Source organism: Myxine glutinosa, chromosome 1 (assembly GCF_964187855.1).
Source record: "Myxine glutinosa chromosome 1, kmMyxGlut1.1, whole genome shotgun sequence".
Lineage (NCBI taxonomy): Eukaryota > Metazoa > Chordata > Myxini > Myxiniformes > Myxinidae > Myxine > Myxine glutinosa.
This window is the reverse complement of record NC_136261.1, coordinates 264,532,020-264,559,457: the sequence shown is the minus strand read 5'-3', so window position 1 is coordinate 264,559,457 and position 27,438 is coordinate 264,532,020. Positions and strand designations below refer to the sequence as shown.

Here is a 27,438-nt window from a genome sequence, read left to right as displayed (position 1 = left end):
AAGAGCGAACATTAATCACCCAGAAAGACAAACCGACACATACAGGGTTAGGGGAGGGTGGGGGGTGGATTGCCCCCCAAAATAGTTTCTTTTTTTGTTCGTTTGTTTAAAGTCTTATGATTGTTAGTTTGATTCTACATGCTGCCCTGTCTTCTAGCGACCATTGCAATTTGTTTAAAATACCTTTAGTCGGTGCAGTATACTGTTTATTTTATCAGGTGAGTGCCAGGGGTATTGCCCCTATGTTTTTTATTAATACTATGATTATTCATATTATCATTTTATAATAACGTTAATATCATTATTATGGCATTATCATTATGCTATTATCATCAGATGGAAAATTGATTAATCCACCCTCAGCCAATGATGCTACCCCGCCGCCTTGTGCTGCATACCAACGAAGAAGAGTAACCAGTTGTCTATGACAAAGACAATCTCGACTATGAACAGAAAAGAGGGGCCATCAATGCTTACAGAGGAAGGTAATGAAGAATATGGTTCAAATTAAAAACAATATCAAAGAAGGCCATTCTTCTTCCTCGTCTATGATCCACACAATAATGGCATTATTTAGACAGAACTAACATGCTCAGGGGAGATGAAAGGTCCCAATTATAAGCACATTGCCAGAACTTCTGTATAGTCTGAACACTTCATCTACACCTTCAAGATCATTCACCCAAAGTTTTCCAGTGACTTTTCATCACTGTTCAAAACTGGAGATATTATGTCCTGCAAGGACATAATACAAGGAAATTCTGGCAATCGACGCAAACGTTATTTAATCTCACAAGCTGAAACTTTTCCAAGTCTCAACTTTCCAATCTTAACTCTAAATAGTCGAGAGTCATTTCATCATTGGCAGCAGGTTTGGAGATTCACAAATTGATGCTTTTTTGATGTTTTCGTGTTGCTCACACCCTTGTCGCAAAACTGCAGACACCGAGGAGATAATGTCATGGCCGAAATCATCAAGGAATTGTGCAGTAAAGCAATGATGCTAGAACCTATATATATTAACAAAGTAATTGTGAATTGAGAACTTGTCAGAAAAAGTAACTCTTTATAGTAGAAAAGAAAATCGAGTGAACCTTCAGCCAATAAAACGGATGTGCACTTCCTGTCTCGTTGCGTTCTCATGGTATGGCAGCAGCCATGCAGAGGTAAGACGTCTGTTAGTTAAGACGACTGTTTTTTTTTTGTTTTTTTTTGTTTTTTGTATACAGAATCGAGTCTCGTGTAAGAGCTAACACATTGAACATGTAAACATGCACAGACACACAAAACATGCAATGAAGGGAGCGGGAGACAAGAGGAAGAGATAGGGAAGCACACAAGCACAACAACAGAAGAGAACAGGGATGCCGTTATATCTGTGGAAGGGGGTAGGGCTGGGGGAGGAGGGAGGGGTACACGGTATAAAGCAAATGAACACTTCTAGGAACCCCAGGAAAGAAGTTGGGGATTGAAAGAGGCGGATTTGGGGCGTTTTATCGGGGGTAGAAAAGATCAAGGTTTTGGATGGGGGAAGATAAGAGATGGTGGTGAACAGCTGTTTTAAAGACCTGGAGGGATGAGTGGGATTGAAGGGAGTGGGGGAGTTTGTTCCAGAGGCGGGAGAAAAGGGGAATGAAGGAGTGAAGGTGAGCAGAGAGTCTTGATTTTGGCAGTTTCACCATAAGAGGGTTGCAGGCAGATATTGTGCATCCTGCAGGAATATTTGGGGGACAGAGTACTGATAGAACAGGGGGAGTAAGGCCGGAGAGGAATCGGTAGAAGACAGAAAGACCACCTACCTGCCTGCGGTGAGAGAGAGAAAGGCCCTCTGAATCAGCTTCATCGCAGGAGATTCCAATGATTCTGAACGCTTTGGTTTCAACAGCGTGAAGACGAGCTAGGTGTGAGGCAGGAGCACCAGCCCAGAGGGGAGAGCAGTATTCCATTGAGCTGCGGATGAAAGCCTTGTATGTGGTGAGGAGCTCAAAAGTGCCCAGAAAGGACTTCACACGACGGAGGATGCCCAGTCGGCGACCTGCTTTGGAGGCCAGCTTGGAAATGTGGTTTTCGAGTTGAGGAAAAAGCGTGTGGTCTGTGCTCTGTATCTAGGGAATGGGGTCTGCACAAGAAGCTTCCAATCATACTAATTTGCCATATAATTTTGTTCAAGTGTTCAAATCCTGTCCTCCCATCATTTATCGGTCATCTGGTACATTATGGGCTCGGAAGGGGGCAGATGGGAACAAAAAGTTCAGAGAAGATTCTGTCTGTTATGTTTGTTCAGCAATAATATTTTTCTCTTCAATATCCCCAACCCTTTTCCCTCCTCCCTTCTTGTTCCTCCAGCCAACAGTGGAGATTTGAAGATGAAGGAGGGAATGGTCTTCACAATTGGTGAGGCTCTGTAGTTTGATTCGGTGTCAATGGGAAGGGATTGTGTGATCATATCTAAATATGCGTTAACAAGGCAGTCATAAATATCGAGATATTGATTTGCCGAAAGAAGAAAGATGCAAATGATTCATTATTTCATGTAGAGTCATTAATGTATGGAACAGTCTTCCTGGAGAGAGGTGGCGGAGGGGAGAAGCAGCGGGGGATTGGAGGGGGGAGTGAGTTGGCAGCAACTGTCAAATGATTTGAAATGTAAATGGATAAGTAGCTAGAAGAAATATGGATAGAGAGGTATGGAAATGTTACCAGAAATGGAAGCAAGATTGATATCAGATAGGTGTGATCTGAAGGTGGTGTATGCATGTTATGGGATGTTTGGGGATGTTCTGATTTAAAAAAAATATAGCTTTGGGTGATGATCTGATTAAAAAAAAAATAGCTTTGGGTGATGATCTGATTTAAAAAAAAATAGCTTTGGGTGATGATCTGATTTAAAAAAAATAGCTTTGGGTGATGATCTGATTTAAAAAAAATAGCTTTGGGTGATGATCTGATTTTTAAAAATAGCTTTGGGTGATGTTGAGCATGAACTTGTGTGTTAGTCAACCAATAACAAACTACCCACTACCCCAACAAAAGAAAAGAAACAAGCAAAAAAACGATATCTAATCTACGATCACCAAGTGATCACCCACGACTTATCCTTGGCCCCAATCCAATGATGACCATATTTTTTTCAAACCATCATCTGACCTTGACCTTCCACATTTAGCGATTGATTGTAAATGAAGAAAATGTGTCCCCATCCACAATGTATCTAAAAAAATGCAACATCATGAAAATTGGAGGAAAATGATTCAAGTTTTTTTGTTTTTTTTTGTATACATATACAAGATCGAGGCTCGTGAAAGAGCTAATATTAATCACACAAGAAGTCAACCGACACATAAAACACAAAATAAGGGGAGCGGAACACTAGATGGGGAGAGAGGGGGACGGACACAAACACAACATTTGAGAGCAAGACACCGAGAGAAATGTGGGAGGGGGAGGGCTTGGAGGGAGGTGGTAGAGGATTCAAACATATCAACACTGCAAGGACTTCCAGGAAAGAAGTTGGAATTTCAAAAAAAAGTGTATCTGGGGTGAAAATTAGCCGGGGTAGAAAAGATCAAGGTTTTGGATGGGGGAAGATAAGAGATGGTGGTGAACAGCTGTTTTAAAGACCTGGAGGGAGGAGTGGGATTGAAGGGAGTGGGGGAGTTTGTTCCAGAGGCAGGAGAAAAGGGGAATGAAAGAGTGAAGGTGAGCAGAGAGCCTAGATTTTGGCAGTTTAACCATAAGAGGGTTGCTGGCAGATCTTGTGCGACCTCTAGGAATATTAGGGGGACAGAGCACAGAGAGAGCTGGGGGAGCAAGGCCGGAGAGGAGTCGGTAGAAGACAGAAAGACCACCAACCTGCCTGCAGTGAGTGAGTGAAAGGCCCTCGGAGTTAGATTCATCGCAGGAGATTCCAATGATTCTGAAAGCTTTAGTTTCAACAGCGTGAAGTCGAGCTAGGTGTGAGGCAGGAGCACCGGCTCAGAGGGGGGGAACAGTATTCCATTGAGCTGCGGATGAAAGCCTTGTATGTGGTGAGGAGCTCAGGTGTGCCAAGGAAGGACTTCGCACGACGGAGGATGCCCAGTCGGCTACTGGCTTTGGAGGCCAGCTTGGAAATGTGGTTTTCCCAAGAAAGATCATGGCAGATAGTGAGACCCAAAAGCTTGAGCGACAAAACTTCTTGGAGAGGATTGTTGAGAAAGTGGATGGGAGTGTTGTCCAGTCGGTCTTTTTGGAGAGACATAGTAAAAGTGTGGGATTTGTCAGAATTGAAAGAAATGTTCCACTTGCTTGACCAGTCTGTGATTTTGTCCAGGTCTGCAGAGAGTGAGGAGGCTGCAGACTGCCGATCTGAGGGATGAGGAATGGAGCGGCAGATAGGGGAGTCATCAGCAAAGAGATAGAGAGGATTTTCCAGAGAGTCGGAGAGATCATTGACGAACACCAGAAATAGCACAGGGCCCAGAACACTACCTTGGGGAACTCCAGCCAGAACAGGAAGGGGAGATGAGAGAAATTCATTCAGGGCCACACGTTGCCTACGACCAGAGAGGAGGTCCGCAAGCCATGAGTGAGATTTCCATGGATACCATAGGAGGAGAGTTTGGTGAGCAGAGCTGTGTGCCAGACCGTATCGAAGGCACGTGATATGTCAAGGGAGACAGCGCTGATTTCCTGTTTGGCATTGAGGACCTCCATCCATTGTTGAGACAGCAGAAGCAACATGCCCAGAGTAGAATGACCTGGTCTGAATCCAAATTGATGATCAGAGATCAAGCCATTGGAGAAGAGGAAGGATTTGATATCCGAAGCAATGATGGATTCCATGACTTCGCTGATAATTGGGAGCAGGCTGATTGGTCTGTAGTTGCAAAGATCTGTTTTTGCACCTTTTTTGTGTAAAGCGGTAATGTTTGCTGATTTCCAAGATGCTGGCAGATTAATTGATCAAAAGAGAGGGTGAAAGGAACAGAGAGAGGGTGAGCTAGAGTGGCAGAGCATGATTTTAGGACCCGTGGGCTGATGCCGTCTGGTCCAGTTGCAGAATCAGAGTTGAGGTTTGACAAAAACATCTCCACCTTGTCAGGAGAGAAGGACACAGAGTCCAGGAGCAGTTGAGTTCGACTGGGAAAGGTGGGAACAGAGAGAGATGGGGTTGGGACACAAGATTTTGAGGCAAACACAGAGTTGAGGCATTCGGTTTTGTCACCTGCGGTGTCAACTGTGTAGCCATTTGAGGTAAGGGAGGGGATGGAGGGGGAACAAACACCAGAAACGGATTTGACCAGACGCCACCAGGATTTGGAGGAAGGAGATAGGTTTGAGAGTTCAATCTTGAGTGTGGAGAGACAGTGCTTTCTGGCATTCCTGAGGGTAGACACACACTTGTTCCGAGCTTGGTGGAAGGAACTGAGATTGCCTTCAGTTGGATTTGCCTTCCAAGAGGCAAAGGCAAGTTGTTTCAGGGCAACTGCCTCACCACAAGATTCAGTGTACCATGGACGGGAGGAAGGGTACGACAACTGAAGACGAGATGGGATAAATCTGTGCATGAGAGAGAGCAGTTTGCTTTGGAAGAATTCCCAGGAAGAATTGATGTCAGAGGCAGTAGAGATAGGAGACCAGTCCAGATGATTGATGGCTGCTTGCAGACCGTGCCAGTCAGCCTGAGTGAAATGCCAGACTCGTCGGCGCTGAGGAGGCTCTCTGAAAATGGCCAGAGAGATGTCCACTTTAACAAGCACATGATCAGAAGAACCGATTGGAGCAGAAGAAGAGCAGCAGACATATGCAGGGAAGTTTGTCATCACCAAGTCTCGAAGAGAAGATACTCCATTGACTGAGATCAGGGTCGGGAAATTGACAGATTGTGTCAGTCCCAATGAGTCATAGAAGTCCTTTGCTGAGGTGCCATGTCTGGTGAGAGAGGAACCCACACCCAGCCAGCTGGCATGAGGACAGTATAAATCGCCACATATGAGGAAGAAAGAGTTTGGATGAGTTGATAGAAGTTGGTCCATGTTGTCAGACAGCGAAATGTAAATGGAGTCATCACTGTTTGGAGGACGGTACATAACACATATGAACAAAAGGTGGGAGCGGAGAGGAAGCCGTAGCCAGATGTACTCCTGGGGGTGGGGTGGAGAGAGGGCAGTGCAAGGAGAGTGAGGAAGAGAGTTTTTGATAAAGATAGCCACCCCACCGCCAGGACGAGGCTCAGGTCTATCATACCAGAGGAGGGAGTAACCAGGAAGAGATATTAAGGAATCAGAGACATCTTGAAGGATGAAGGTTTCTGTTAAGCAGATCAAGTCTGGATTGTCAGAAGCAACCTGAATGGAGAGATCAATCAGGTTTGAGCGAAGGCCCCGGATGTTTGAGGTCCATACCGTTAATGAGGAAAGAGGGGGAGCATCGGGTGCAGGACAGGGGATGGGAGGGGTAGGGTCAGAGGAAGGATGAGAGGGGGATGTAGGGAGAGCTGTTGATAGTGTGTCAGAGATTACAGAAGAGTTACAAGAGAGGGAACGATGAGGAGGATGAAAGGTTTGATGGTGATGGGATGAGGCACAGTGAGGGGTTGTTTGAGGGGGGGGGGCAGAGGAAAGTAGAAGGTTGGGGGAGGTGGAGGTATGAGATAGAAGGGAGACAAAGTGGGGAGGAGCCAGCTTTGAGAAGGAGGTGGGAGGGGGGAGAATTTGGGAGGGATGGTTGGGGGGGAGATTTGAAGGGGAGGGGTTTGGGGGGAGTTTTGAATGCGAGGGGCAAGGGGGGAGTTTAGGAGGGGAGGGGCAAGGTGGGAGTTTAGGAGGGGAGGGGCAAGGGGGAAGATTTGGAGGGGAAGGGCAAGGGGGGAGATTTGGAGGGGAGGGTCAAGGGGGGAGTTTAGAAAGTGGATGATTAATGAAAGACGAACATTTATAACAATTTGGGTTTATTGTGATTTTCAAATTAGCGATCCTTTTTAAGAATGATAGAGGAGGGGTGGAATGAATGTGAATTTAGAGCATGTAGTGCTTTAGAGTTATGAGATTGAATACTTTTTTGAAATGGAATGAGTTGGAGAGGAAATTGAAAAAAGCCTTTTAAATAGTAAGAAAAACAGCGTGTTGGAATAAACCACTGAATAAAACACTGCAGGGGAAAGTTTAAACATATTTAAACAACCGTGAAGAACAGTCTTATATTTAGAAAAATACCAACGGGGAGAGGGCCTAGAGGGACAACCACGAGTCACGTAAACAGGAGAAAAGGTGGAAGGCAAGGAGATAATGGGGGCGGGGCGAGACAGCGCACCTGGGCAGAAGCACAGGATGGGACAACTTCACACGTGGAGAATGGGAAATAAATGTTGTTTTTTTGTTTTGTTTTTTTAAATGTTTTTTTTTGGGGGGGGGGTTAAAACGTGAGACAAAGAGTAGATGTACGGGGAAGTTTGGGGGAGAAAGGGAAATCTAAAGACCTAGCAAAAACAGTGAAGGAAAAAACAAACTTCGACGGGGGACAGGGGAAGCCTGAGGCTGCAAGGCCGCAACACGCGCGGCAAACAGAAACCATTAATTTATGAAAGATCAACACCGAGTAACTTCAAAAAGGGATACAATATAGGTTCACACACCGAAAGATAAATACAGTTTCGACAAAATACAATTGTGAACTATGACTTAACTTTGAAAACGTGGAGAACGTGTGCAGCTTTGAAAATCCCTGCCGTCGTCTCCAAGATCTCGCGAGATCTCCGAGTTATGATCAAAGTTATGATCCGAAGTTATGATCAAAAAGATGTTTTTTGTCAATTTGATCACAATCCGAAACAAGTAGGTCAAGGATACGAATCAAATATCAGGCGCACAACTTCAGTGCAGGTAAACTCCAAGAACATATTGGAAGAACAAGCACCCTTTGAGATTCCGCATTGGTGAAATTGAGCGATGACAAAAAATAGCATTATTTTTTTCAGACCGCTATTTGACCTTGACATTTAACTCAGAGGGTTATGATGTATATTGATCATAAATGTGGCTTGCTCAAAGCTATCGAGAGGACAATTGAATTCCGAGCAGACAAACCTTAGTCGAGTTATGGTGAACAATGTTTAAATGTTTATAATTGGGTCATGACCTTAAAATTAGGTCAAGTTTAAAAAAAAGTCAATCCTGCTTGATTTTTATTCACATTGTCATTATTGATGCAAAATTTAATTCCGAAATTTCCAGCCGGATCCGAGATACAGCTCAGAAATTTGCAGAAAAGAGGGAGAAAACCCTAAATGGTGAATATATACTCTGAGGGATCAAAAAACTTTGTGGTACCGCGAAACTTTAGTGGTACTAATTGGAGAAACATCCCTACAGCAGCAATAAGCCTTCCCCTATACTATAGGGGATGACTTAACTTATTAATTTTATTCTGTAAAGGGCACTGTCTTCTCCATTGCATGCCTCCTTTTACTTCTCCTCACCTTACTATTCCCCACCTTTTTCCCAATTCAACCTCGACTCTTTACACACACACACACACACACACACACACACACACACACACACACACACACACACACACACACACACACACACACACACACACACACACACACACAATTAATTGTACAGTATCGGTTGTTCCTAAACTTAAATATAAATAATTTAAAGGATTGTTGTAAATGATGTTAATTTCACAACATCCCATATTCAACTTTATTTAAATTGTAAACCTCAAACATAGTTTCTCCACCTAAAGCAAGAACCTTAACCCATAAGCAATTGACTAGTTTCCCGACTGCACGGATCATCAGCTGGGTACCGTTCTTCCTCGAGGTTTCAACCCTTTCAGCCCAGGACCTCTCCAAACGGCGGATCCACAACCTCGATCATGGATCCACATCAGTAGATGGTACATCAGTAGATCCACAACCTCAGTTGCATCCAGGCAGTCAGTCAACCCATCAATGCACCAACATATTGCATCGCACATTTGCTACAGGTAAAAAGGTAAACTATATTTGAGGTTTTACATGTAATTAATTATTGAGTTTCTTTTAACTTGTAACATCTAGCCGTTACTGTACAATTAATTATATTGTTTGTGGTTTTCATGCTTTGAAATGTAGTTGAACAAACATAAAATATCATATAAATGTAGTTCAACAAACACATTAAAATCACATCAACAAAGAATAAACATATAAATATATGAGAAACAGTATAGTGGATTTTCCACCAAAAGATAATGACAAATCAGCGGGAGAAGCCTCACCAAAAGAAATGTCATTCATCACACACATCTCGTTTTTTCATTTCTGTTCCTCACAATTCTCTCTCTCTTTCACACACACACACACACACACACACACACACACACACACACACACACACACACACACACACACACACACAGACACACACACAGACACACACACAGACACACACACAGACACACACACACACACACACACTGCATGAGTATCACGAGTCCTGGGAGTGTATATTTGAACATCGACTGATTGGCTGAATGACCTTTTCCTGTATTTTGTAATTTAGTAAACTGTCTAACTTTAAGTGTATGAATCTTCAATGTACAGGTGTTGAAACAAAGATGGGTGTTTAAATCCTTCTTGGATTGAGACAATCTTTAGTTGGACACATTTTCTTTTTCAAAATTTAAAAATAATATAGCTTGCCTACTACATACAGTCACGTGAAAAAGTAAGTACACCCCATGTAAAGTTTTGACTTTTTCAACATATTTCAACATACAGCTATTTGATCTTCATTTCAACAATATTGATAGATAAAGGTGATATAATATAACAAATATCATGAAACATTTACATTTTGTAGTCCATTGTATAATTTAAATAAACATAAATGCAAATTTCGCATGTGGAAAAAGTAAGTACACCCCATGTAAAGTTTTGACTTTTTCAACATATTTCAACATACAGCTATTTTATCTTCATTTCAGCAATATTGATAGATAAAGGTGATATAATATAACAAATATCATGAAACATTTACATTTTGTAGTCCATTGTATAATTTAAATAAACATAAATGCAAATTTCGCATGTGGAAAAAGTAAGTACACCCTTGGCTCTAATAGGTGGTATTGCCCCCTTTGGCATAAACAACCTCAAGTAGGCGTTTCTTATAACTGTCTACCAGTCTCTGACATCGACTGGGAGAAACCTTAGTCCACTCCTCCATGCAGAATTCTTTCAGCTGTGCGATGTTTGAGGGGTTTCTTGCATGCACAGCTCGTTTCAAATCCCCCCACAACATCTCGATGGGATTTAGATCCGGGCTTTGACTTGGCCATTCCAGAACCCTCCATTTCTTTCTTTTCAGCCATTCCTTGGTGGATTTACTGGTATGTTTAGGGTCATTGTCATTGTTGCAAGGTCCACCTTCGGTTGAGCTTCAACTTTCCGACAGATGGCCTGACATTATCCTCAACCACCCTCTGGTACAATGAAGAATTCATAGTGGATTCTATGATGGTGAGCTGCCCAGGCCCTGATGCAGCAAAGCTGCCCCAAACCATAATATTTCCACCACCGTGCTTTACAGTTGGTATCAGGTTCTTGTGGTCAAATGCTGTCTTTGGTTTTTGCCAAACATGTCTTCTGGTACTGTGGCCAAATAGCTCTACCTTTGACTCATTTGTCCAGAGCAAGATTGTTCCAGAAGTGCTGATCTTTGCCGAGGTATTCATTGGCAAACTTTAGTCTTGCCCTGATGTTCTTTCTGGACAGCAAAGGTTTCCTCCTGGCACACCTCCCATGTAGATCAAATTTGTGCAGCCTCTTTCTTATGGTAGACTCGTGCACTTTGACATAAACAGTGGCAAGAGCTACCTGTAGGTCCCGTGATGACATTCTGGGGTTCTTCGAGACTTCTTTCAGCATCTTGCGGTCTGCTCCCGGGCTGAACTTGCTAGGGTGGTCTGGCCTGAACAAGTTGGCAGTTGTTTGGAATCTTCTCCACTTGTCGATGATCTTCCGGACAGTCGAATGATTGATTTCAAATTGTTTGAAGATCTTTGTAAATCCCTTCCCAGACTCGTAGGCATCTATAACCTTTCTGAAGGCCTCAGAGAGCTCTTTTGATCTAGGCATGGTGACGCCGCACACTTCAACAACAAAGAGCAAACCAAACTAAACGTCTGAGGTTTAAATAAGACGGGTTCCTCCAAGATCCTCTCTAACGATGTTCTAATCATTTCCACCTCAGCTGGTGCACCTGATTCTAATTTTAGGTATTTGAAGTAGTGATAAATGTAGGGGTATATTTACTTTTTCCACATGCGGAATTTGCATTTATGTTTATTTAAATTATACAATGGACTACAAAATGTAAATGTTTCATGATATTTGTTATATTATATCACCTTTATCTCTCAATATTGTTGAAATGAAGATCAAATAGCTGGATGTTGAAATATGTTGAAAAAGTCAAAACTTTACATAATAATAATAATAATAATTATAATAATAATAATAATAATAATAATAATAATAAAGGAGTCTTATATAGCCCCATCAAGCAGAGTAAACTACCCTCATGGCACTTTACATTATCATGCGAATGCACACACACCGCACACACACACACACAAACATACACACACACAGACACACCTTCACTCTTGCCCTATTCCTCTCCCTCCCCATTCAAAACCCACAGATGTGTACTCACCCTTCTCCTCCCCTCCCTCCCCCGCACATGTACACAGACATACTCTCGATCTCTGTCCCACCTCAAACCAAAGGGAAAACAGGACTTAGACTTTGAAAGACTTGTGAAAGAGATGGGTTTTGAGGGAGGTTTTAAAGGCAGGAAGAGAGTCAACATTTCGAACAGAGGAAGGCAAGTCATTCCAGAGCAGAGGTGCAGCAAAGGAAAAGGATTTCTCGCCAAACGACTTGGTGCTGGTGCGCGGCGGCTCTAAGGTCATAGAGTCGTCGCTTGAACGAAGCCGTCGCCGAGGTTCATAGAGAGTGACCAAATCGGAGAGATAGTGAGGTCCCGTTCCACACAATGATTTATAACATAGTGTACAAATTTTGTATTGCACACGAGCAGAGACAGGCAGCCAGTGTAAAGATTCAAGAAGCAGAGTAACATGGTCAGACTTCTTCGCCTTACAGACAAGACGAGCGGCAGAGTTTTGAACCTTTTGTAACTTATCCAAGAGAAACTGAGGGCAGCCAGCATACAAAGAATTACAATAGTCTAGCCTTGAGAGGACAAGGGCACAGACCAGAGTTAGAGCAGCTTGAGGAGTAAGAAAGTGGCGAATGGATGCAATCTTTCACAGCTGAAAGTATGCTGATTTGCAAGTTTGAAGTACTTGCTTGGAAAATGTCATGTTACCGTCGAAAACCACACCAAGGTTCTTGGCCGACGAAACGAAGTTTACATCGGTTTCACCAACATGAATAGTGGTAGGAAGTGAACATTGTAGAGGACATCTGTGCGATCTTACAATCATAGACTCTGTTTTAGCATCGTTCAGCTGAAGTTTGTTTTGGGTCATCCACGCCTTCACGTCGGCAATACAGCCTTCTAACACTTCAACAGTGGGCACGATTTGTTGAATCGTGCTCCTTTGTACAGCTGATTGTCGTCCGCAAAGGCGTGGTGATCAACTGAATGTCTGGCAACAAGATCAAATAGAGGCTGAGTGTACAAAAGAAAGAGGGTAGGTCCCAGGGCTGAGCCCTGGGGAACGCCAAAGGAAAGCGGAGAAGGAGCTGATTTCTGGCCATTGACAACAACTGTTTGCACTCTTTCAGTAAGATAGGACATCAGCCAAGAAAGGGGAGTACCAGTTATACCAAATGTGATTTCAAGACGACGAATTAAGACACTCTGGTCAATCGTGTCAAAGGCGGCAGACAAGTCCAAAAGAGCAAGAATGGAAACCTTACCACAGTCAAGAGAGGTCAGAAGATCATTGGTTATTCTTAGGAGAGCGGTCTCGGTGCTATGGCCTGGTCTATATGCTGACTGGCGAGAATTGAAAAGATTATTTGAAACTAGATGGTCATTCATCTGTGATAGCACAATTCTTTCTGTGATCTTTGACAGGAAAGACAGGTTGGAGATAGGACGGTAATTTTTCATGTCGTTAAGGTCAAGGGTGGGCTTTTTAAGAAGTGGTTTAACAAGAGCTTGTTTAAAGAGAAGCGGAAATGAACCCATAGTCAGAGAATCATTGATAACTGCAGTAATAAATGGGAGGAGGGTATCCAAACACTCAATAAACAAATCGGTGGGAAGGGGGTCGAGATCACATGTTTTTGTGTTTGACTTGAGGATTGTACATTTGACAATTTCCTCAGTAACAGGAGTAAACGAACCAAGAGGTCGGCCGTGAAAGCAGTGTTCAGCATCATCGAAGGAAAGGAGTGACTGCTTGTCAAGATTGTTTCTTATTGACTGAATTTTATTGTGAAAGAAATGCAGGAAGCGTTGGGGTAGTTCGTTTTGAGGAAACACAGTGGGAAGAACGGATTTATTTTTGGTGGCAAACAGGCGGTTGGTAATGCTGAACAGTTGCTTGCAGGAGGAGCTCCTAGTAATCCGATCAGAAATATATGACGTTTTTGCTTTCAGAATGATTTTTATGACGAGTCTTTTAGCTATGTTATACAACTGTTTATGGACTGTGAGGCCAGTCTTCAGCCACTGTCTCTCGGCACGTCGTCGTTCCTTTTTGGCAGCCCTGACTTCGTCGCTGACTGCGCTTTAGGTAAGTAAGTACATGAGGTGTACTTACTTTTTCACGTGACTGTATATATATATATATATGCTAATACATTGAAAATTTAAAGAATAGCACTGCCTTTTCTGGGAAACATTTGTGATTATCTCATTCTGAGAACTTTTTGCGTGCCCATCCAAGTCGATTTAAATGGTCAATTTATTTGAAGTATTTTTTTCATGATAGCCAAAAATTCCCCAAAAAGTAATTGCTACTCCAAAAATGGTGCACACTTGTTTGATTGCCTCTGTCGTTACATTACCTTTATTCTATACTCCTGATAACTTCTCTAAATGATGATCAATGATTTATGTTGAAACTGCTGCAGAGCCCATCCTGATGGAGGGTTCCACAGAGATTAGGATACTTCAAGATGGCTGGACTGCTGTATCCATGGACAACCTTAGGTAAGATGAACTTTCATGTGAGTGTGCAAACTCCTTTTCCAGTGTGATTTCTGGGTGCCTGAAAAACTAATTAAAGGTCTTCATCCCGTAGCAGTAAATCCGCCTTTTTTTTTTTTTTGTATACAAGATCGAGGCTCGTGAAAGAGCTAACATTAATCACACAAAAAGTCAAACCGGCACATAAAACACAAAATAAGGGGAGCGGTACACAAGATGGGGAGAGAAGGGGAAGGACACAAACACAACATTTGAGAGCAGGGACATCGAGAGAAATGTGGGAAGGAGAGGGCTTGGGGGGAGGTGGGAGAGGTATAAAACATATGAACACTGCAAGGACTTCCAGGAAAGAAGTTGGAATTTCAAAAAAGTGTATCTGGGGTGAATTAGCGGTGGTAGAAAAGATCAAGGTTTTGGATGGGGGGAGACAAGAGATGGTGGTGAACAGCTGTTTTAAAGACCTGGAGGGAGGAGTGGGATTGAAGGGAGTGGGGGAGTTTGTTCCAGAGGCGGGAGAAAAGAGGAATGAAGGAGTGAAGGTGAGCAGAGAGCCTAGATTTTGGCAGTTTAACCATAAGAGGGTTGCTGGCAGATCTTGTGCGACCTGTAGGAATATTAGGGGGACAGAGCCCAGAAAGAGCTGGGGGAGCAAGGCCGGAGAGGAGTCGGTAGAATACAGAAAGACCATCTACCTGCCTGCGGTGAGTGAGTGAAAGGCCCTCGGAGTTGGCTTCATCGCAGGAGATTCCAATGATTCTGAAAACTTTGGTTTCAACAGCGTGAAGCCGAGCTCGGTGTGAAGTTTAATTTAAAGTTTAATCACCAAGTCCATGTATTTTCTGGAAAATGTAGAGAATATGCACTGATGTAGAAAGATTGTGTTCGCACGTTATAATGATTTCACTTATCCAAAAAGATGGATGTTTATATAAATCACCATATTTGTATTACATGGTCTTGATGTCTAAATGATGTGATTTATTTGTCCAAGTTTATTCCAAAAGTCCCAGCCGAATTTGAGACACAACTCGGACATTGGCAGAAAAGCGGGAGAAAATCTAAATGGTGGTTTATTACTCATTGTGGTTCAAGACCTTGACCTTTAACCTGGAGTGGTATGGCGTGAATTAATCGTATCTGGGCCTTGTTCTTGGCTATCTTTGGAGTGCAATTTCGTTCTGATTGCCATGATCATTAGTAATGCTCAACATATCACTGATTAAATGAATCAATGACATTCCTATACTCGGAACAACTTTACATATTGGCCATAGTACAAAAATTAACCAAGTGGGAACAAGAGGTGTGGTGTCTAAAAACGGGATAACTAGAGGTATAGAGTCTGTATCGTGAATGAGAGGTTAACAGGAAAAAACTACAGCACCACTCGGTAGAGCGCATACCTCCGCCAGGCTGAACTGTTTACATTTTGCATCCCACTGATAGGCCGGATCTGGATTTGGACCCGAACCAAAATCGAATCAATTCTTCCTTATCACACACCCAACCTCTCCACCAAATTTTGTCCGAATCCATCCACAAATTTTTGAGACATCTTGCCCATAGACAGACAGGGATGAAAATATTCTGTGGCGGAGGTTATAAAGTGTTGAATCTGTTTTTGTTTACTTTTTTTTTCTTTTTTGCTAAAGTGAAGTCAATTAAGTTGAAATAATTTGTTTTTCCTTTATTTTCGCACATACCTTTTACTTACTTGGGACAATTCCCATGTTCTGCACACGCTCAGAATTAAAAACATGCTCAGTGCCAAATCCATCAGGATTTCAGGAGCTGGCATGATATGGTGGTTGGAGGGAGCGTACCATTCCCACTCTCATTCCCAATCCCCTAACCCCACCTTTTTATTGGCTTATTATCTTGCCAAAACGAAGTTTTTGCTAGATGTATCAGTCAGCTTGTATGTTTGTTTGTTTGTTTGTTTTTTTGTTTGTGGTTAATCATTTTTTTTTCACGTTTAGATCACTCTGTAGACCACAGTTATTATTGGAAACTCCTGTAACTTCGCATATCAGAGTCCTATAGAGATACCCTTCAGCACACAAAATTTTGAAGGTCAAGGTCAAAGGTCAAGGTCACTTTGCGGTCAATCATGGAGGTCAACGAAACCCTTATTTTTTGAGTAACTTTGATCGGATCGTCTCCAAACTTCATGGGAATCTAGTATATGGTCCGGCGCTCAGCTGATTAGTTTTTGGTGGCGATCGGCCTTGACCTTCAAGGTCATTTTGAAGGTCATTCAATTGGGTCAATCATGGAGGTCAACGAAACCCTTATTTTTTGAGTAACTTTGATCTTATGATCTCCAAACTTGGTGGGTATATAGGGTGTGGTATGGCGCTCAGCTGATTAGTTTTTGGTGTCGATCGGCCTTGACCTTCAAGGTCATTTTGAAGGTCATTCAATTTTGACCAAAAGGTAAAATTTTCAAGTTTCAGTTACCATATTTACCACAGTTATTATTGGAAACTCCTGTAACTTCGCATATCAGAGTCCTATAGAGATACCCTTCAGCACACAAAATTTTGAAGGTCAAGGTCAAAGGTCAAGGTCACTTTGCGGTCAATCATGGAGGTCAACGAAACCCTTATTTTTTGAGTAACTTTGATCTTATGATCTCCAAACTTGGTGGGTATATAGGGTGTGGTATGGCGCTCAGCTGATTAGTTTTTGGTGTCGATCGGCCTTGACCTTCAAGGACATTTTGAAGGTCATTCAATTGGGTCAATCATGGAGGTCAACGAAACCCTTATTTTTTGAGTAACTTTGATCTTATGATCTCCAAACTTGGTGGGTATATAGGGTGTGGTATGGCGCTCAGCTGATTAGTTTTTGGTGTCGATCGGCCTTGACCTTCAAGGTCATTTTGAAGGTCATTCAATTTTGACCAAAAGGTAAAATTTTCAAGTTTCAGTTACCATATCGAGTAGTACCTCAAATTGAAGCCCTTGTTGAGTGCTTTCCAAACATATAACTAGTTTGACAATGTGACGTCATTTGACGGCGTTATGACGAAAAAACTGCACTTTTCATGTATATTGTATTGCTTTAGTTCGCATTGTTTAGGTCACTCTGTAGAGCACAGTTCCCTTTGGAAACTCTTGTAAGTTCGCATATCAGAGTCTTTTAGAGATACCCTTTAGCACACAAAATTATGAAGGTCAAGGTCAAAGGTCAAGGTCACTTGGCAAGATACGGTTCACCCTGTGGGTGACATATGTTTATTTTGTTTGTTTTTTTGTTTTTTTGTTTGTGGTTAATCATTTTTTTTCACGTTTAGATCACTCTGTAGACCACAGTTATTATTGGAAACTCCTGTAACTTCGCATATCAGAGTCCTATAGAGATACCCTTCAGCACACAAAATTTTGAAGGTCAAGGTCAAAGGTCAAGGTCACTTTGTGGTCAATCATGGAGGTCGACGAAACCCTTATTTTTTGAGTAACTTTGATCGGATCGTCTCCAAACTTCATGGGAATCTAGTATATGGTCCGGCGCTCAGCTGATTAGTTTTTGGTGGCGATCGGCCTTGACCTTCATGGTTAGCACTGGAGGTCGAAAATTATTGACCCCAAGGTCAAATGTTGAAATCGTAGGTACCATATCTTCGCATATCTTCGCATGTAACTTCGCATATCAGAGTCCTATAGAGATACCCTTCAGCACACAAAATTTTGAAGGTCAAGGTCAAAGGTCAAGGTCACTTTGTGGTCAATCATGGAGGTCGACGAAACCCTTATTTTTTGAGTAACTTTGATCGGATCGTCTCCAAACTTCATGGGAATCTAGTATATGGTCCGGCGCTCAGCTGATTAGTTTTTGGTGGCGATCGGCCTTGACCTTCATGGTTAGCGCTGGAGGTCGAAAATTATTGACCCCAAGGTCAAATGTTGAAATCCTTATTTTTTGAGTAACTTTGATCGGATCGTCTCCAAACTTCATGGGAATCTAGTATATGGTCCGGCGCTCAGCTGATTATTTTTTGGTGGCGATCGGCCTTGACCTTCATGGTTAGTGCTGGAGGTCGAAAATTATTGACCCCAAGGTCAAATTTTGAAATCGTAGGTACCATATCGAGTAATACCTCATATGAATGCCCTTGATGAGTGCTTCCCAGATCTGTAAACAGTTTGACGCTATGACGTCATTTGATGACGTCATGACGAAAAAACGGAATTTTCATGAAAAAATTATTTCCTCAGTTCTCATCAAAATCTTTCAATATTTCATGTGCGTTGGTCATGAAGACATACTATTCACCATACGAAATTATTAAGGTCAAGGTCAAATGGCAAGATACGGTTCACCCTGTGGGTGACATATGTTCATTTTCTTCCTCACTCATTTCTACCATCTTTGGGGGTTATGTTTTCACCCCTGTTTGTTTGTCTGTCTGTCTGCCTGTATGTGGGCAGGATATCTCAAAAGCTTATGGGCGAATTCGGACGAAACTTGGTGGAAAGGTTGGGTGTGTGACATGGAAGAATTTAGATTCTGGTGAAGAGCCGGATCCAAATCCAGATAATATATTTTTAAGTGATTCTTCAGCATTGAGAGAGGAGGCTAAAAACGATACATAGCACAATATCTAAAAATGTGATGGATGGATTCTGACAAAACTTGGTGGATGAGTTGGTTTCGATTTTGTTTAGGTCTGGATGCAGATCCAGCCTATCAGTGGGATACAAAATGTAAACTGTTCAGCCTGGCGGAGGCATGCTCTCTACCGAGTGTCGTTCTACTTTTGTGCTTTAATTTCTCATACCTTTTCCCATTGCCTTTATTTTCTTTTCTCACATTCATTTTTATATACCCACCCCATCCATCATGCTGTCACCTGCTTATTTTCCTTCCCTGTGCCCTCTCCAATTTAGCATCTTGATTCACTTGGTTTCTTTCTTTTTTTAGCACATATAATCTTTAATCCTCCTCCGCATGCAGTTGCCTTTTCTCTCACCTTCTCACCTTCTTTCCCTTGCCCTTGAATTTATTTTTCCAGATCAGCACAGAGTGAACATACGATTGCGATCAACAAACATGGGGCAGAAATTCTCACAGCATTGCCCAAGGACTATCAGGTTCATTCTCATTAACTGCGGCCTGTGAGGCGTTGTGCCCAAACCACTTTTTCCACAACCACAACCATCGTTGTGACTGAAATGATCATGATGTAATGAATTGGGCAGACTCTTTTCAAAGGGGTCACATTTCCATTTTATTACTTGTTTTGTTGCCTTATCCAGACAGATCATTTTTCTTCAGCAATTGCTCTTGACCACATATTCTAACTGCAGATTGCACTCACTTAATTACCACTTGCTGGCAATTATAACATCAAGTAAAGTTGGTATTTTGTGTATACATTCATTGCAAATCTATTCCATCAAGACATTGATTATTCCTTGTCTCTATTATGACCTTTGTACCTTCCTGGAACGGTTCCTGTAGCATCTGAATTCACTACCGTGGCTGCACAAACTCATTGAGAACTCGACAGTGTTGTACCAAGAAACCTGCTGGTGCCGCATGTTTGTGTTCGCTCTCTGCAGACCTTGATGATGATGTTAATTCCTGTGTATAATATCATTAATGTTTCATTACAATTCCATGCACTTGCTTATCCCTCCACCTGGCTAAGGCCGTGATGGTGTTTGCCCGACACAAACTGTGATGTCTTGATGAAATTCCGATTTTCCATGATGTCTCGAGAGGGTAAAAAATTTTCTACGTCCTGCAAAGTGCCACACTTCCAGCCAGACTGGCTACAGCTACTTCTTGGATTGCAAACCTCCCAAAACCACAAGCATTGTACAAGTGCGTTTTGTGGCAAATTTTGTACCGTGATTTAGTGAACATGGCAATCGAGTTTGCTGAACCAGCCCCACAAGAAATGCAAATTTTTAAAATCCTCATCCAGTTTTTGATGGCCATGATATTTATCTCCGCCACAAAAGGTGGATGAAGGTTATGTTTTCACTCTTGGCTGTTTGTCTGTGAGCAGGATATCTCAAAAGGTTATGGACGGATTTGGACGAAACTTGGTGGGCACGTTGGGTGTGTAATAAGGCAGAATCGATTAGCTTTTGGTGATTGTGCGGATGCAGATCTGGCCTATTCTTGGGCTACAAAATGTAAACTATTCAGCTTGGCAGGGGTTTAGTGCTCTACCAAGTTCCGTTCTAGTTCTCAAGTGCTACAGCAGGTTTCTTTTTTCTGGTTTACCAAATGCTGTAAAACTCTCCAACCATAGATGATCATGGAGGTACATTTGGGCACCACCAAATAGTGAGCACAATTTACATCTTACCTATCTATATATGGCAGATGCTTTGATAGTGATCCTGTCTGTTTTCTTGCACGACCTCATTTTTTATCAAACTGGCTGACTCGATACGCAACATGAAATTAAAGGAAAATGCTAATCAGCAAATCCTAAAGTCTTTTCCTCTGAATGGTTTGAATTTATACAAGCAGTAGGCTTCTAGGTATGCAAGTAGAATCATCTGTATGAAATATTGAATACACTGTTTATGCAGCTGTATGGTAAATACGAGTATATTGATTTTGACACTGCCCATGTAAGCAGGGCAGAGCCTGGTGTTGGCTTGGCGGTTAGGGTGCGGGCTTGGGATCCTAGGATCCTGGGTTCAAATCCCGGTCGATCGCTGAATTAACGCCAGGGGGGTTGACTCAGCCTGTCATTCTTCTGAGGTCGGCAAATTGAGTACCAGCTCACTGGTAATTCCCTGTGTGTCGCAAGAGGCGGCTAAATGTCATCGATACAGACAGAATGGCCAGGTCAACATGCCCTTTAAAGGACAACATGGATGCAGCATGATGCCATCCCAATCTCCTTTTCCCTGTTAGCATTGTAGTTGGTGACTTTTGGCCTAATACTTGTTTGGCAAGAAATAAAATCTCGAATTGAATATCCCAGGGGTTAGCATGCTACGGCAGAGTTTCCTTTCCTCCTGTGTGATAAAAGTACGCCGTGTTAGTAGAAGGTATCTAAAGCTGTGCACCACCATTGATGCTGTGTACCAATGTGTGTTTGTATATGTACAGCAGAAGTGGATATGTATTGTCACGTGCCTGGCGATTAAGATCAGCCGGTACGGATGGTCGAACCAGCTTACTCCTGAGGCGACCTCACGATTATGGTGGTTAATTTGCGCGTGCAGGATGGAAGAGACGTGAAGGCTTAACTACACAAAACAAGGGTTTATTCCGAAACCCAAACTCAATGCAACTACAAAAATGCAACGATAATGATTTACTGTCAAATAAGGCATGGACGAAAATAAATGCTGAGGTAAAATAAATTCTACTTTGAGGCACCGCCACACACTGACACAAACACATACAACGGGGAAAAATAATAAAATAAAATCCCCCGAGCCGGCACATAGCTTTGGTCCAATATGAGCCCTTTTTGGAAGGTTGGTAGCGGTGATGAAACTTAGAGTCTTGAGCCACCCGCCCGGAAACGCTCAAAATGTCCGCAGTGCCACGCCTCGAAAGCACCCAGGCGTGAGGCGAGTCACGAAGACGGGCACTCTCAGTGTTCTCCACCACTGTTCGGGATGGACATCGTGGCCTCCAGCTCCTCCAACGAAAAAAGACAGCAGTCGCTGCTCCTCCTGACCATCACAGAAAACAACACTCTCCTTCAAGTGCAGGACGTCTCCTTCGTCCCGCACCAACTGCCTTCTTCTCCCCCGCTCTGACTGACGTCCCCCGCCGCGTCACTCCGGGGGCGTGGCCTGCCGGCCTTCTTCTTCGCCCACTTCACCACAGTCAGCTCTGCCTCTCCTGGGCGGGTCCTGTTTGCCATAAGTGTCCATAGGGCGGCTTAGCTTGGCCAGAAGTGTGAATCACGTCGCCGGACCCTGCTTTGCTTTGGCCGGCGGTTGTTATAAGTTTAGGGATAGCTGCAGAGGGTTTGATGCACAGGGAGAATTAACCTTAAATCCTACTCTAATTAACACGGTATCATCCCTCATATGATGAACATTTAAACAACCTTAAGCTACATTTTCCCTACTTATGTACATTGAAATGCTCCTACACGTCACACGGTCCATACTATTTCTTATACATTTCTACCTTTCCAACTGTATTCTCTTATCTACCCCCATAAGCGTAACATTATTTATGAATACTCCACTAAACAAGAACTTTCAATTATATATTTTGCTTTTAATACCTCCGAGGACAAAGTCGCCAGAGGCATTATCTTTTCAGGCTGTACGCCCGTCCTACTGTCCGTACGTCCGTCCATGATAGGTTTTCGTTACCACAATAAATTGAGAATGGCTAAAGGGATCTAAGTCAAACTGGTGCAAGTATGTATAATGAGATAAAAATGAACCGATTAGATTTTGGGGGTTATGAGGGCAAAGGTCAGAGGTCATTTTAGGTGAAAAAAAAAATCCTGTAACCGTGATAACTTGTGAACCAGTGATGGGATTTTGACCAAAGTTGGTATAGGTATGTATGATGATGAACTGATTAGATTTTGGCATCAAGAAGGCAAAGGTCAGAGTCTGTAATAGGTTTTTGTTACCCCAATAACTTAAGAACGACTGAAGGGCACCAAGATAAACTTGGTACAAGTGTGTATAATGATCTAAAGCTAAACTGATTAGATTATGGGGTCAAGAGGTCAAAAGCCAGAAGTGTCATTAGGTAAAAATTCTGTTACTCTGCTAACTTGTGAACTAGTGATGGGATTTTTACCAAACTTGGTATAACTAGTATATATTATGATGCCCAGATGAACTGATTAGATTTCTGCATCAAAGGTCAGAGGTCATGTCAGTTAAAAATGTGATACTTGAGAACAGCTGAATGGATTTAAATCAAACTTGGTACATGTATGTACAGTCACGTGAAAAAGTAAGTACACCCCATGTAAAGTTTTGACTTTTTCAACATATTTCAACATACAGCTATTTGATCTTCATTTCAACAATATTGATAGATAAAGGTGATATAATATAACAACTATCATGAAACATTTACATTTTGTAGTCCATTGTATAATTTAAATAAACATAAATGCAAATTTCACATGTAGAAAAAGTAAGTACACCCTTGGCTCTAATAGGTGGTATTGCCCCCTTTGGCAGAAACAACCTCAAGTAGGCGTTTCTTATAACTGTCTACCAGTCTCTGACATCGACTGGGAGAAATTTTTTCCCACTCCTCCATGCAGAATTATTTCAGCTGTGCGATGTTTGAGGGGTTTCTTGCATGCACAGCTCGTTTCAAATCCCCCCACAACATCTCGATGGGATTTAGATCTGGGCTTTGACTTGGCCATTCCAGAACCCTCCATTTCTTTCCTTTCAGCCATTCCTTGGTGAATTTACTGGTATGTTTAGGGTCATTGTCATGTTGCAAGGTCCACCTTCGGTTGCGCTTCAACTTTCCGACAGATGGCCTCACATTATCCTCAAGCACCCTCTGGTACAATGAAGAATTCATAGTGGATTCTATGATGGTGAGCTGCCCAAGCCCTGATGCAGCAAAGCTGCCCCAAACCATAATATTTCCACCACCATGCTTTACAGTTGGTACCAGGTTCTTGTGGTCAAATGCTGTCTTTGGTTTTCACCAAACATGTCTTCTGGTACTGTGGCCAAATAGCTCTACCTTTGACTCATCTGTCCAGAGCACATTGTTCCAGAAGTGCTGGTCTTTGCCTATGTGTTCATTGTTAAACTTTAGTCTTGCCCTGATGTTCTTTCTGGACAGCAAAGGTTTCCTCCTGGCACACCTCCCATGTAGATCAAATTTGTGCAGCCTCTTTCTAATGGTAGACTCGTGCACTTTGACATCAACAGTGGCAAGAGCTACCTGTAGGTCCCGTGATGACATTCTGGGGCTCTTAGAGACTTCTTTCAGCATCTTGCGATCTGCTCTTGGGCTGAACTTGCTGGGGCGGCCTGGCCTGAACAAGTTGGCAGTTGTTTGGAATCTTCTCCACTTGTCTGATCTTCCGGACAGTCGAATGATTGATTTCAAATTGTTTGGAGATCTTTTTAAATCCCTTCCCAGACTCGTAGGCATCTATAACTTTCTTTCTGAAGGCCTCAGAGAGCTCTTTTGATTGAGGCATGGTGACACCGCACACTTCAACAACAAAGAGCAAACCAAACTAAATGTCTGAGGTTTAAATAAGACAGGTTCATCCAAGATCCTCTCTAACGATGTTCTAATCATTTGAACCTGAGCTGGTGCACCTGATTCTAATTTTAGGTATTTGAAGTAGTGATAAATGTAGGGGTGTACTTACTTTTTCCACATGCGAAATTTGCATTTATGTTTATTTACAGACTTGGCATTTAATATGGAATATTTTTTTTGTGGGGGTGAATTTACTTTTCAAGATGTCTTAGAACCAAAAGTTCATTGGAATTATGTTGAAATTATTCTAGATTTTGTTAATGTGACCTTTAAAAGAAACAAAAACCACATTTGACATTTCGAAACAAATAAATTGATCCTTGAAAGTGATGGAAACTGATATCGAACTCAATTCACGGACAGTACTGTGTTAAACTTCTGTACGTTTTCCAGAAGTATCTCTTTATTTTGCACATTAGCCAATAATTTTTTTAACAAAAACAAAAGTTAAATTACGACTGGGATTACGGACAGTAAAATTACAGTTCAGTACTTCGTGTAACCCCCACGAGCATTCAGGAGAGCACGTACACGTTGAGGCATGCTGTTCACGAGATTTGCCAAGGTTTGGACAGGAATTGCTTGCCATGCAGTGACAATAGCCTGCTGCAATTCATGCGCAGAGGTCGGCCGCTGGTCCAAGTGGTCGATTTGCGCGTTAATTCTGCCCACAAGTTCTCTATCGGATTCATATCCGGGGACATGGCAGACCACTCCATATGCTCTACACCACCGTCAGCAAGAAAGTGTTGGATCATGCGAGCACGATGAGGCTGTGCATTGTCATCTTGGAAGACAAAGTTTCCTCGAAAGGCTGCACGAGCAAATGGAAGCAATGTTTCTTCCAGAAAGGCCCTGTACTTGAACTGGTTCAGGTTTCCATTCAGAACAACCAGGTCAGTTTTGCCCCCTGCACGAAAAGCAGCCCAAACGGTCACCCCACCACCTCCAGCTTGGACTCTTGGCACTATACAATCTTTGTTGTAGGCTTCATGCACTTGTCTGCGCACTCGGACGTGGCCATCTTGACGATAGACCAGAAATCTAGACTCGTCACTGAAGATCACGTGATTCCAGTGTCCTGGCTGCCATTGACGGTGCTCTCTGGCCCACTGCAATCGGCGCTGGCGGTGTTGTCTGGTCAGGCGTGGCTTTCTCAGGGGACGCCTGGCACGATAGCCTGCTTGAACCAGTCGTTTGTTGACTAGCCTTCTGGATACAGGCACATTTGTCAGTTGCTGCCACTCAGCCCTAAGCCGATTAGCTGACTTGGTACGGCCATTGCGGACTAACTGGTGCAGCTGGCGATCATCTCTCCGTGTGGTTCTGCAGGGACGTCCTGGCCTCGGTATTGGAGTAGGGACACCCCTCTGAGCATTTCGTTTCAGGATCTTTGACACCTGACCTCGAGTGATGCCATACTGCCGAGCAATAGCACGCTGTTTCATGCCGTAATTTCGTAAAGCCATCACTCCATGACAAACAGCATTGTCGAGTTGACGGACCATCTCCAGGGGAAGCGGCAATAACCTTTGTAGACGTGCAGCAGTTGTTTTCCACTAATACAGAACGCAACAACCCTTATATACCCAATTGTGAAGCCAATCGTCAAATGTACCTGTCCTTACATTTTGTCACGCCACCTGTGATATAATCCTGTTATTGACTTCTTGCTGCGAAAGACAATCAGTGACATGGTTCTTTCAAGAAAGACATGACCGAAGGGTAAAATAAACTCACCAGATTGATATACTGAGTTCAGAAAGTAAACCCGTCAAGAAAAAAAAAAAATTCCATATTAAATGCCAAGTCTGTAAATTATACAATGGACTACAAAATGTAAATGTTTCATGATACAGTATTTGTTATATTATATCACCTTTATCTATCAATATTGTTGAAATGAAGATCCAATAGCTGTATGTTGATATATGTTGAAAAAGTCAAAACTTTACATGGGGTGTACTTACTTTTTCACGTGACTGTATAGTGATGTAATAAATAATGTGGACAGAGGCATATCGGTTGACGTCGCGATGTCGAAGAGTGCCGTTCTAGTCCTCCAAATGCTTCCTGAAAGCTCAACGTTTGGTTCATTTGGATTTCTGTGATGCAAGATCCAACATCTTGAGCCCACTTGCATTGGAGATTAATACATTGAGCTGTTTAGTCTGAGTTCCATTCCTCATCCAGTATAAATGTTCACCAGTGAGGTTCACATGTAAGGTGAGGCATCATAAAATGCATCATTCCTCGGGTGGCCGTTAAGCTGTGTGTTCCATCTGCTAGCATAATTTGGTGGGAGTTGAAGATCCGACTACTCGAAAACGGGGATGGGAAAAGCCAGACCCACCAATCAAAGTCTTGTCCAGAAACTTAAACACATGACTTTCAACTATTGGCACATTTAATCAAACAGCCTGGCAGCAAATGCTGTGGGGAGGATAGGTGTGTGTGTGCAAGTGGGGGTGAGGGAGGGAGAAAAGGGGCGAACAACTGCAATTAAACAAAACAAAAAAGAATTGGCAATAAAATTCATTTTACATGTTTATTTCACGTTTGACAACACAAGCAAGATTAGAAGATGTAATCAATATGGTGTCGTAATTATCATCAGCAATTAGCTCCAAGCATCCAAACAGGGAGTCCTCCGAGCTTCCAAACAGGGACCTAGGATCCAAACAGGGAGTCCTCCGAGCTTCCAAACAGGGACCTAGGATCCAAACAGGAAGCCCTCCTCGCTTCCAAACAGGGACCTAGGATCCAAACAGGGACCTAGGATCCAAACAGGGACCTAGGATCCAAACAGGAAGCCCTCCTCGCTTCCAAACAGGGACCTAGGATCCGAACAGGGACCTAGGATCCAAACAGGGACCTAGGATCCAAACAGGGACCTAGGATCCAAACAGGGACCTAGGATCCAAACAGGGACCTAGGATCCAAACATGGACTTAGGATCCAAACAGGGACCTCGGATCCAAACAGGAAGCCCTCCTCGCTTCCAAACAGGGACTGAGGATCCAAACAGGGAGTCTTCCTAGCTTCCAAACAGGGACCTAGG

The 27,438-nt window shown here is 42.8% G+C and overlaps 1 protein-coding gene across 2 annotated transcripts in view; it reads left to right on the top strand.

Moving 5' to 3' along the window:
- Nucleotides 1-20,628, top strand: part of METAP1D (methionyl aminopeptidase type 1D, mitochondrial) — a 106,079-nt gene extending 85,451 nt beyond the window's left edge. The window contains exons 9-12 of one of the 2 annotated variants that reach the window (XM_078786557.1): nt 2,347-2,394; nt 14,093-14,171; nt 19,186-19,264; nt 19,635-20,628. In XM_078786557.1, the coding sequence (XP_078642683.1) occupies nt 2,347-2,394; nt 14,093-14,171; nt 19,186-19,264; nt 19,635-19,742 (314 nt within the window). In that variant the 3' untranslated portion in view covers nt 19,743-20,628. Of the gene's footprint in view, nt 1-2,346; nt 2,395-14,092; nt 14,172-19,185; nt 19,424-19,634 lie in introns of those variants that run through there. The other variant, XM_068131293.2, reaches the window with a different exon arrangement.
- The last annotated feature ends 6,810 nt before the right edge of the window (nt 20,629-27,438 follow it).